Source organism: Electrona antarctica (assembly GCF_951216825.1).
Source record: "Electrona antarctica genome assembly, chromosome: 2".
In the NCBI taxonomy this organism is placed as follows: domain Eukaryota; kingdom Metazoa; phylum Chordata; class Actinopteri; order Myctophiformes; family Myctophidae; genus Electrona; species Electrona antarctica.
In genome coordinates this window covers 637,921-650,420 of record NC_136807.1, presented here as the reverse complement: position 1 = coordinate 650,420, position 12,500 = coordinate 637,921, and the positions used below count along the sequence as shown (strand labels likewise).

The 12,500-nt window shown below is 48.8% G+C and overlaps 1 protein-coding gene across 1 annotated transcript in view; it reads left to right on the top strand.

Moving 5' to 3' along the window:
- Positions 1 to 12,500, top strand: part of slco4a1 (solute carrier organic anion transporter family, member 4A1) — a gene marked incomplete at its 3' end in the record, with an annotated part of 45,036 nt that overhangs the window by 8,665 nt on the left and 23,871 nt on the right. The window contains exons 3-5 of the mRNA XM_079490627.1: positions 8,115 to 8,205; positions 8,570 to 8,691; positions 10,966 to 11,077. Of these exons, the coding sequence (XP_079346753.1) occupies positions 8,115 to 8,205; positions 8,570 to 8,691; positions 10,966 to 11,077 (325 nt within the window). The remainder of the gene's footprint in view (positions 1 to 8,114; positions 8,206 to 8,569; positions 8,692 to 10,965; positions 11,078 to 12,500) is intronic.

Below are 12,500 nucleotides of genomic sequence, written 5' to 3'. Positions count from 1 at the left end.
AGGAGGGGTATAGAGGCGTAACAGGAGGGGTATAGAGGGGTAACAGGAGGGGTATAGAGGCGTAACAGGAGGGGTATAGAGGCGTAACAGGAGGGGTATAGAGGCGTAACAGGAGGGGTATAGAGGCGTAACAGGAGGGGTATAGAGGCGTAACAGGAGGGGTATAGAGGCGTAACAGGAGGGGTATAGAGGGGTAACAGGAGGGGTATAGAGGCGTAACAGGAGGGGTATAGAGGCGTAACAGGAGGGGTATAGAGGCGTAACAGGAGGGGTATAGAGGCGTAACAGGAGGGGTATAGAGGCGTAACAGGAGGGGTATAGAGGCGTAACAGGAGGGGTATAGAGGCGTAACAGGAGGGGTATAGAGGCGTAACAGGAGGGGTATAGAGGCGTAACAGGAGGGGTATAGAGGCGTAACAGGAGGGGTATAGAGGCGTAACAGGAGGGGTATAGAGGCGTAACAGGAGGGGTATATAGACGTAACAGGAGGGGTATAGAGACGTAACAGGAGGGGTATAGAGGCGTAACAGGAGGGGTATAGAGGCGTAACAGGAGGGGTATAGAGGCGTAACAGGAGGGGTATATAGACGTAACAGGAGGGGTATAGAGGCGTAACAGGAGGGGTATAGAGGGGTAACAGGAGGGGTATAGAGGCGTAACAGGAGGGGTATAGAGGCGTAACAGGAGGGGTATAGAGGCGTAACAGGAGGGGTATAGAGGCGTAACAGGAGGGGTATAGAGGGGTAACAGGAGGGGTATAGAGGCGTAACAGGAGGGGTATAGAGGCGTAACAGGAGGGGTATAGAGGCGTAACAGGAGGGGTACAGAGGCGTAACAGGAGGGGTATAGAGGCGTAACAGGAGGGGTATAGAGGCGTAACAGGAGGGGTACAGAGGCGTAACAGGAGGGGTATAGAGGCGTAACAGGAGGGGTATAGAGGCGTAACAGGAGGGGTATAGAGGCGTAACAGGAGGGGTATAGAGGGGTAACAGGAGGGGTATAGAGGCGTAACAGGAGGGGTATAGAGGCGTAACAGGAGGGGTATAGAGGCGTAACAGGAGGGGTATAGAGGCGTAACAGGAGGGGTATAGAGGGGTAACAGGAGGGGTATAGAGGCGTAACAGGAGGGGTATAGAGGCGTAACAGGAGGGGTATAGAGGCGTAACAGGAGGGGTATAGAGGCGTAACAGGAGGGGTATAGAGGCGTAACAGGAGGGGTATAGAGGCGTAACAGGAGGGGTATAGAGGCGTAACAGGAGGGGTATAGAGGCGTAACAGGAGGGGTATAGAGGCGTAACAGGAGGGGTATAGAGGCGTAACAGGAGGGGTATAGAGGCGTAACAGGAGGGGTATAGAGGCGTAACAGGAGGGGTATAGAGACGTAACAGGAGGGGTATAGAGGCGTAACAGGAGGGGTATAGAGGGGTAACAGGAGGGGTATAGAGGCGTAACAGGAGGGGTATAGAGGCTTAACAGGAGGGGTACAGAGGCGTAACAGGAGGGGTACAGAGGGGTAACAGGAGGGGTATAGAGGGGTAACAGGAGGGGTATAGAGGCGTAACAGGAGGGGTATAGAGGCGTAACAGGAGGGGTATAGAGGCGTAACAGGAGGGGTATAGAGGCGTAACAGGAGGGGTATAGAGGCGTAACAGGAGGGGTATAGAGGCGTAACAGGAGGGGTATAGAGGCGTAACAGGAGGGGTATAGAGGCGTAACAGGAGGGGTATAGAGGCGTAACAGGAGGGGTATAGAGGCGTAACAGGAGGGGTATAGAGGCGTAACAGGAGGGGTACAGAGGCGTAACAGGAGGGGTATAGAGGCGTAACAGGAGGGGTATAGAGGCGTAACAGGAGGGGTACAGAGGCGTAACAGGAGGGGTATAGAGGGGTAACAGGAGGGGTATAGAGGCGTAACAGGAGGGGTATAGAGGCGTAACAGGAGGGGTATAGAGGCGTAACAGGAGGGGTATAGAGGCGTAACAGGAGGGGTATAGAGGCGTAACAGGAGGGGTATAGAGGCGTAACAGGAGGGGTATAGAGGCGTAACAGGAGGGGTATAGAGGGGTAACAGGAGGGGTATAGAGGCGTAACAGGAGGGGTATAGAGGGGTAACAGGAGGGGTATAGAGGCGTAACAGGAGGGGTATAGAGGGGTAACAGGAGGGGTATAGAGGCGTAACAGGAGGGGTATAGAGGCGTAACAGGAGGGGTATAGAGGCGTAACAGGAGGGGTATAGAGGCGTAACAGGAGGGGTATAGAGGCGTAACAGGAGGGGTATAGAGGCGTAACAGGAGGGGTATAGAGGCGTAACAGGAGGGGTATAGAGGCGTAACAGGAGGGGTATAGAGGCGTAACAGGAGGGGTATAGAGGCGTAACAGGAGGGGTACAGAGGCGTAACAGGAGGGGTATAGAGGCGTAACAGGAGGGGTATAGAGGCGTAACAGGAGGGGTATAGAGGGGTAACAGGAGGGGTATAGAGGCGTAACAGGAGGGGTATAGAGGCGTAACAGGAGGGGTATAGAGGGGTAACAGGAGGGGTACAGAGGCGTAACAGGAGGGGTATAGAGGCGTAACAGGAGGGGTATAGAGGCGTAACAGGAGGGGTATAGAGGCGTAACAGGAGGGGTACAGAGGGGTAACAGGAGGGGTATAGAGGTGTAACAGGAGGGGTACAGAGGGGTAACAGGAGGGGTATAGAGGCGTAACAGGAGGGGTACAGAGGGGTAACAGGAGGGGTACAGAGACGTAACAGGAGGGGTATAGAGGCGTAACAGGAGGGGTATAGAGGGGTAACAGGAGGGGTATAGAGGCGTAACAGGAGGGGTATAGAGGGGTAACAGGGGTATAGAGGGGTAACAGGAGGGGTATAGAGGCGTAACAGGAGGGGTATAGAGGCGTAACAGGGGTATAGAGGGGTAACAGGAGGGGTATAGAGGCGTAACAGGAGGGGTATAGAGGCGTAACAGGGGTATAGAGGGGTAACAGGAGGGGTATAGAGGCGTAACAGGAGGGGTACAGAGGCGTAACAGGAGGGGTATAGAGGCGTAACAGGAGGGGTATAGAGGGGTTACAGGAGGGGTACAGAGGCGTAACAGGAGGGGTACAGAGGCGTAACAGGAGGGGTATAGAGGGGTAACAGGAGGGGTATAGAGGGGTAACAGGAGGGGTATAGAGGGGTAACAGGAGGGGTATAGAGGGGTAACAGGAGGGGTATAGAGGGGTAACAGGAGGGGTATAGAGGGGTAACAGGAGGGGTATAGAGGGGTTACAGGAGGGGTACAGAGGCGTAACAGGAGGGGTACAGAGGCGTAACAGGAGGGGTATAGAGGGGTAACAGGAGGGGTATAGAGGGGTAACAGGAGGGGTATAGAGGGGTAACAGGAGGGGTATAGAGGGGTAACAGGAGGGGTATAGAGGGGTAACAGGAGGGGTATAGAGGGGTAACAGGAGGGGTATAGAGGCGTAACAGGAGGGGTACAGAGGCGTAACAGGAGGGGTAGAGAGGCGTAACAGGAGGGGTATAGAGGGGTAACAGGAGGGGTATAGAGGGGTAACAGGAGGGGTATAGAGGCGTAACAGGAGGGGTATAGAGGCGTAACAGGAGGGGTATAGAGGGGTAACAGGAGGGGTATAGAGGGGTAACAGGAGGGGTATAGAGGGGTAACAGGAGGGGTACAGAGGCGTAACAGGAGGGGTATAGAGGCGTAACAGGAGGGGTATAGAGACGTAACAGGAGGGGTATAGAGGCGTAACAGGAGGGGTATAGAGGCATAACAGGAGGGGTATAGAGGCGTAACAGGAGGGGTATAGAGGCGTAACAGGAGGGGTATAGAGGCGTAACAGGAGGGGTATAGAGGCGTAACAGGAGGGGTATAGAGGCGTAACAGGAGGGGTACAGAGGCGTAACAGGAGGGGTATAGAGGCGTAACAGGAGGGGTATAGAGGCGTAACAGGAGGGGTATAGAGGCGTAACAGGAGGGGTATAGAGGCGTATATAGGCGTATATTTTCGGTTCACTTTTCAAAATATATTACCTTCAAAAACTGTGAGCACAAATAATCTGACGCATGTAGTATCAGTTGTAACACTTTACTTGATGTAAAGGAAAAATACAGGCGATACAAAATGTCTTATATGGTTACAAGGTGTGTGGTAGAAAAAACATGTGCTCTCTGAGCCTCTCTCTACTTCAACTCTCTGAGCCTCTCTCTACTTCAACTTCACTGCTTCTGACAAGATATGTGCTCTCTGAGCCTCTCTCTACTTCAACTCTCTGAGCCTCTCTCTACTTCAACTCTCTGAGCCTCTCTCTACTTCAACTCTCTGAGCCTCTCTCTACTTCAACTCTCTGAGCCTCTCTCTACTTCAACTCTCTGAGCCTCTCTCTACTGAGCCTCTCTCTGAGCCTCTCTCTACTTCAACTCTCTGAGCCTCTCTCTACTGAGCCTCTCTCTGAGCCTCTCTCTACTTCAACTCTCTGAGCCTCTCTCTACTTCAACTTCACTGCTTCTGACAAGATATGTGCTCTCTGAGCCTCTCTCTACTTCAACTCTCTGAGCCTCTCTCTACTTCAACTCTCTGAGCCTCTCTCTACTTCAACTCTCTGAGCCTCTCTCTACTGAGCCTCTCTCTGAGCCTCTCTCTACTTCAACTCTCTGAGCCTCTCTCTACTTCAACTCTCTGAGCCTCTCTCTACTGAGCCTCTCTCTGAGCCTCTCTCTACTTCAACTCTCTGAGCCTCTCTCTACTGAGCCTCTCTCTGAGCCTCTCTCTACTTCAACTTCACTGCTTCTGACAAGATATGTGCTCTCTGAGCCTCTCTCTACTTCAACTTCACTGCTTCTGACAAGCACAAACGGAAAGGATCAAAGAAAAAGAGCACCAATCACAAACATTCAATCAAGATCTGACCAATCTAACACAAGGCAGTTAAAACAGTACTCTGCTGGACATAATTATCATGAGATCAAACACTGCTGCATAGAATTGGCACAATCAAGGTCATCATGACATAACCTCATAAAGTGGCTCTTGTCAGAATAAATTATGGATTTAGGCTGTTATTCATCTCAACTGCAACAATACTAATCTACGGAATTAGACATGCAGTTAAATACATAAAGATACACACACCCATACACAAAGGTAAAGCAATAAAGAAATAATGAAGCAATACCAAATACTTGTTGTCTCCACCAGGCCGAAGGCATGGTATGGGGAGAGAGTATGTTTTGCACTCCGTCCGTGTGTCCGTCCGTCCGTCTGTGAACAGCTAATCTTCGGCACCGTTAACCCGGTCGATGCCAAATTTTGCACACACACTCCCTGGATGCCAACAATGAACCTCTGCCCCAAAATTTCCAGAACGGCCTGTTATAGCGCCACCAGGAGGCCGCTTTGTGCAAAACAAGTTTTTGGACAGTACACCTACAGATTTTGTCCAAACATCACGCAAATTGGTACACAGTCTCTCTAGAGCCATTCAACGAAACTGGTCTTTCAGATTTCTCAGACTCCATCCTGATTGGCTAAGATTGGCTTTCAAAGTTCGCAGGAGTGCTCAGTTTCAAACAAAATGCTGCAAATCATGAACACATCGTCTGATTTCCGTGAAATTGCGCACGCACATTCCCACTAGGCCGAGGAAGAAATGCCACGTGAACATTTTCAACTCAGCCTCATGGTGGCGCTATAACTGGCCGAAAAGTGTTTTTACCTCCAACTGCACGGATTTGTGGATAACTTTGTATGCCAACTCCCTAGAGGCCAAGGAAAAACCTTTGCCTGGAATTACTCCTTCAGATGTTATCCAAATTTCACGCAAATCGGTACACATGCTCTCCATAGTCATGTGATGGATTTGTTTGTTTTCTCATAATCCACCTTCATTGCCTACGATTGTCTTCTAAACTTTTCAGGAGTAGCCCGCTTTGTACCCGTTTTGTACAAATCGCCACAACTACTCAACGCAGCGTCCGATTGCGGTGAAACTGTGCATGCATATTCCCACTAGGCTGAGGAAGAAATGCCACTTGACAGTTTTCAAATCAGCCTCATGGTGGCGCTACAACAGGCCAAGCCGTGTCTCTCTCTCACACACACACACACACACACACACACACACACACACACACACACACACACACACACACACACACACACACACACACACACACAAAACATGATTATATTACTCCTAAACATTTTGCCAAACATCACACACACTCCTATCCTCCTGGTGGAGACCTGTGCCCAGAAGGGCACTTTTTCTAGTTTGTTAATGTTTTTGTACGTTTAGGGCCTAAACGTACAAAAAAAATGTAACAAATAAGTATTTGGTATTATATATTCCTAACGCCATCGCTGCTATTCCAAAGCCTCCAAGTACTTTTCAGCAATGGGATAATACATTTGTTTGGTGTGCAGATCTTTTGGTCATTTTGAAAGTAGCTCTCAAGTCAAAATAACTGTGGGCACCTCTCATGGTTTAGGCCAGTTGTTCCCGAACTTTTTCGTGTCAAGGACCCCCAAATCAACATTTATTAGGCCACGGACCCCCCATTTGAAAACATATGCCAGTGACCCCCGATAAGGGAGGATTTTTACGGCTCTAGCAGTGATTCCGAAAACACATTAATTTCATGGACCCCCAAATTCACACACATTATGCTACGGACCCCCCATTTAATGGCATTTCTATCTCTGGTACCCCAATTTATATTGTAAAACCACTGTTAATTTAACTCTGAGTGTACAAATGGAACCAAATGGACCCGTTAGGGTCCATTTGGTTCCATTTGTGGAACACAATACTTGGTTCCATTTTTGGAACACAATACTTATATGAAACGATTTTAAGATGACCCCATGTTATTCTCCATAGAGAAATGACTTCCGTGAACCAGGCAGAACCAGGGTCTGCTCTGAGGGCGCTCTCACTCTGAGCATAATAAATATGTCTTAAATTGTACTGCATCAACCTTGAGTTGAGCCTAACCCTCCTCGGCAGGCAGGCGGCCCCTTTCAAAACGCCATATCAGTGTAATGATCAAAGAGGATCGCCCAACTCCAAAGAGTACGGACAGCCCCAATGAATGAGCTAACCCTAACCCTAACCCCCACACACACACACACACACACACACACACACACACACACACACACACACACACACACACACACACACACACACACACACACATGCCCAAAACCCCCCTCCCACACATCAAAAGGTACTAAAAGTAAAAGTGCTCATTATTGCAGGATGTCCCATTTCACAAGTTTCGGCCTGTATGGCCTTCCTCAGTGTTTGTCAAACGCTGAGGAAGGCCATACAGGCCGAAACGCGTACGTTTTCATTCTCAGAGGTAAATAAAATCATGTAAAAGGACATACAATGAGTGCTGGCATCTTCTTCACCTCAACTTATATCTTCGAGCCTTGAACCTAGAAGGATTGTGTTTGAACCTGGAGGTTGTCTGCTACGGCAGTACTTTTCTCCCATTTCACAAGTTCCCAATGTGTACAAAACCTTTTGAAAGAGGCCGATCTACAGGCTCACAATGTGTCGCATTATTTGCGACACATTGTGAGTTTATTTCATTGATCAGACGGGGAGAAAAAGCCAATTCTGTCTCAGGGAACAATAGAAACCTTTGAACCCCCCCCCCCCCCCCCCCCAGGCCTGGACGTATACACAGTAGGGGAAACAAAGGGGAAGTGAGACAGTGCAGGGGTCTGTCTGGAGCTGTGTGTGTGTGTGTGTGTGTGTGTGTGTGTGTGTGTGTGTGTGCGTGTGCGTGTGTGCGTGTGCGTGTTACAGTGGGGAAAACAAAGGGGAAGTGAGACAGTGCAGGGGTCTGTCTGGAGCTGTGTGTGTGCGCGTGCGCGTGCGTGTGCGCGTGTTACAGTTACAGTGGGGAAAACAAAGGGGAAGTGAGACAGTGCAGGGTGGTGTTACGGTGAAATTGGTAACCTGCTGAAATGTGACAATCACATACCACCAACCAATTTCACCATAATTTACCTTGCTGGAGTGACTGAGTGTGAGTGGCCGATATTTTGGGTATTGGAATTTGGCTTCTGACTCTGTGTCGTTCTCTCTCTCCCTACAGGGGTCTTCTACACGGCGGCCATTGTGGGCCCGGCCGCGGGTTACCTGCTGGGAGGATACTTCCTCACCATCTACACAGAGGTCGGCGTCAAGTAAGTCTTCTCTTTCACTGGAATGGAATAGAGCGGTTGGGTTTCAACCCTTTTAATGTCTAGGCTCATTATTTATTCGGCAAAAGAGGAGTTAACGGGCAATTATGGGCACTAGATTTGCCTGTCTTTACCTGCATATTCTTTCAACGTTTTTAACTCAAATCTTCTGGGGGGGTTCCCTGGAACAACATATTTTCAGGTGGGGGTCGGCAGCCAATTACATATATTTTTTGGGGGTCCTTGACATGAAAATGTTTTGAGAACCACTGACATAGAAAACTGTCATGATTTATAAGGTATTTGTAGAATCGTCCTATATTGTCCTATATTGTCCTATTGTCTAAATGTGTTAATGTGTCCACAGGACAGAGATCACCCCAGAGAATCCCCTGTGGGTGGGGGCGTGGTGGATCGGCTTCCTGGCGGGAGGGGCCGCGTCGTTGATCATTGCTTTCCCCATCCTGGGCTACCCGCGACAACTACCAGGTATTACTTTGGTTTATCTATAATATGCTCTCATAACACTGCTGGCTTGTGCTGTCTATGGTAAAGAATCGTACTATCTCGTATTCTTCTTTTTGGCTCAAAACAAGCTTGATTTGCACCTCATTTCTCTAAATGATGTGATCCCCTTTGGGTGAATTCAATTACAATCGCGGCACCCGTTTGTTACATAGCGATAATTCACTTCCTGGGTCTCTGTTTGTAGTTTTGTAGTTTTGTAGTGCTTTGTAAAAACATGATGTTGTTTTTTTGTGAGATGCAAAAAAAACAAAAAAAAGTGGGCGCAAATTGGCGATATTGAGCATGCAAAGTTTTTCAAACTATGTTCTTAAAAGCACTTGTTAATGTATCACCGTTCACCAATGAAAATGACCCTGGAGGAACACTATGCAAAACTCTGTTTGGATTTCAGCAACAGGGACATGTTGAGACTGTTACAGTTATGTAATGAGAAAATACATAAAGGAAGCAAAGAAGTCTTATTTCAACAACCGTACAAAACTTTGGCATACATTAAATAAATTGGGTTGCAGCTGAAAGCTTACAACTAAATCCAAAAATGTTTCTTTGAACAGAAATGGGGAAATTACACCAGAGAAAACCAGTGAGCTTGTGGATTTAAGCTACTAAAAGTACAAATGATGTTGAACTGGCCAGAATTCTTCCACATTATAATAAAGGTATAGCGAGGTTTATCAATAGAATTATAGGCATGTGTCCATTCTTAGAATTATTTCTAACTCATTGGCATTAGTTCAATAACGTTTCGATGCTACTAGACCTCAGAGGAATGCAGTAGTTTTTTTTGTTTTGTTTTTTACCCAGGGTAGTAGATGAGCACAAGTGCTCATCTTCAGCAACGCACATAGAAACACACAGACAGACACACACATTAAAACCCGGGAGCTGCCCAGTACAACGTCAGTCTGATTGTTGGCCAGCAGCTCCACTGGAGCAGTTGGGGGTTCAGTGCCTTGCTCAAGGGCACTTCAGCGGTGTTGGCTGAGTGATGACCAATCACTTCCCGACCCAGGGGCAGCGGTGGCCTATAAAGGGTTAGAGGAGCGCCCTTGTTGCCAAAAGGTTTCCGTTTCGATTCCCCGGACGGGCTTTAATTGTCCGAGCTGCTCCAGTGTGTTCTCTTCTACGATTGCTGTTGTCCTGCACTTGTGACGCACTCGCCTCGTTTGGCTGAGGCGCACCAGTAGACCCCCTTTCTGTTACATTGTGGCTCAGGGGTAGAGCGGCCGTTTGGGAATCGCGAGGTTCCTAATTGGATCCCTGTGGGCTCCCCCAGAGTTAGTGTCGAATAGACTCTTGAGCAAGACTCTGAACCCCTAACTGCTCCCGATGTGCAGGTTGGTTCCTTGCATGGTTTCCTCCGCCATCGGGGTGTGATGATGATTGATTGATTCTTTATTTAAGTGTCATGCTTCCGAAGAAGCCCCGCCCATATGGGCTGGGCTTCCGAAGAAGCCCCGCCCATATGGGCTGGGCTTCCGAAGAAGCCCCGCCCATATGGGCTTACAGGACACCTTTTACACTTTACATAAACAATGACAATACACCGACATGACAGTTAGCAAATGATCAAGTGAATACTAAACTAACTCCCAACTAACCCCACGATTCTTAGATGGCAGATTACATAATATACAACATAAAATAAAATGTGCTGTTGGGCCTGTAACATGAGACACATAGCCTGGCGCGGCCACACTCATAGGATTCAGTGATGCCAGGCTAGGAGACACATGGACCTACTGCAGGGTTCCCCAATACATTTTCCTCAAGGGTCATATTTTGACTAGGGAACCAGGCTGGGGGCCGAGTCCGCACGCGCGAAACATTGTTTTTTTTATTGTTTTATTAATTAATTAAAAATTGTTCTCAACCAGTGGTTCGGGGACCACCAGTGGTCCTTGAGGGGGTGCCCAGTTTTACATGCATAGGCTACTGACCCCCATTTAATGCCATTTATATCTGGGACACCCCCCCAAAACAAAACAAAAAACTTTTTTTTTTAAAAATTCTTCCAGGGGCCACAAGGTGGGCGCTCCGCGGGCCGCAAATGGCCCGCGGGCCGCCTATTGGGGAACCCTGACCTACTGGAAGAGCTGAACTTGTCTTCTACTCCAGGCTCTAGAAACAAACTGTGCCGTCTTAACTACTTCATGATTAAATAACCACTGTATACATGTACTCCTTGTACATGTACTCATTGTTTTCATTGTCGTGTGCCTCCATTACATACAGGCTCACAGAAGTATGTGGCCATGAGGGTTTCTGAGGCCCACCAGCTGAAAGACGGCAGCCATACCACCGCCTCGGACCCTCAGTTTGGGAAATCAGTCAAGGACATGCCGAGGTAGGATGCTCAATGCTGCCATGCCGAGGTAGGATGCTCAATGCTGCCATGCCGAGGTAGGATGCTCAATGCTGCCATGCCGAGGTAGGATGCTCAATGCTGCCATGCCGAGGTAGGATGCTCAATGCTGCCATGCCGAGGTAGGATGCTCAATGCTGCAGACACAACTGGTAGGATGCTCAATGCTGCAGACACAACTGGTAGGATGCTCAATGCTGCAGACACAACTGGTAGGATGCTCAATGCTGCAGACACAACTGGTAGGATGCTCAATGCTGCAGACACAACTGGTAGGATGCTCAATGCTGCAGACACAACTGGTAGGATGCTCAATGCTGCAGACACAACTGGTAGGATGCTCAATGCTGCAGACACAACTGGTAGGATGCTCAATGCTGCAGACACAACTGTAAACCCATGGCCTTTCAACTACAGTACAGTTTGTCCCATAGAGTACAGTACAGTACAGTACAGTACAGTACAGTACAGTACAGTACAGTTTGTCCCATAGAGTACAGTACAGTACAGTACAGTACAGTACAGTACAGTACAGTACAGTTTGTCCCATAGAGTACAGTACAGTACAGTACAGTACAGTACAGTACAGTTTGTCCCATAGAGAGTCCACATTCTTGTTGTATTGTCAATTTGCCAACTTTCATTAGGTGTAAAACAAACACGGAGGACGATTCTACAAGAGTTAAAGATCTATAAGGCTCCATTTGGTTACCAACTCTCCATCATCTAGGGCAGGGGTTCTCAACGTTTTGGGCCGGGGACCCCCGGAAATGCTTTGGCAATGTCTCGGGACCCCCGCCCCGCCCCCTCCCGCCCCCAATATAAATTGACTGCTACAATAACCTTAATAATAGAGACAATACACCATAAATAAATACTGAAACCAGATATAATCATGAGGGAAGGTGTATGCATGTACTATATGTAAACTCTTCATTTCCTTTTTCCAGCCATTCAGTTGCAAAAAAATTAAAAAAATTCGGGTCGCGACCCCCGAGGGGTCGCGACCCACAGGTTGAGAACCCCTGATCTAGCTGATGGGGACCACCCCCACCCCCTCAAGGACCACTGGTTAAAAACCACTGTCCTAGTGGGGACCACCTGGAACCCCCTCAAGGACCACTGGTTAAAAACCACTGTCCTAGTGGGGACCACCTGGAACCCCCTCAAGGACCACTGGTTGAAAACCACTGCCCAAGTGGGGACCACCTGGAACCCCCTCAAGGACCACTGGTTAAAAACCACTGTCCTAGTGGGGACCACCCCCACCCCCTCAAGGACCACTGGTTAAAAACCACTGTCCTAGTGGGGACCACCTGGAACCCCCTCAAGGACCACTGGTTAAAAACCACTGTCCTAGTGGGGACCACCCCCACCCCCTCAAGGACCACTGGTTAAAAACCAC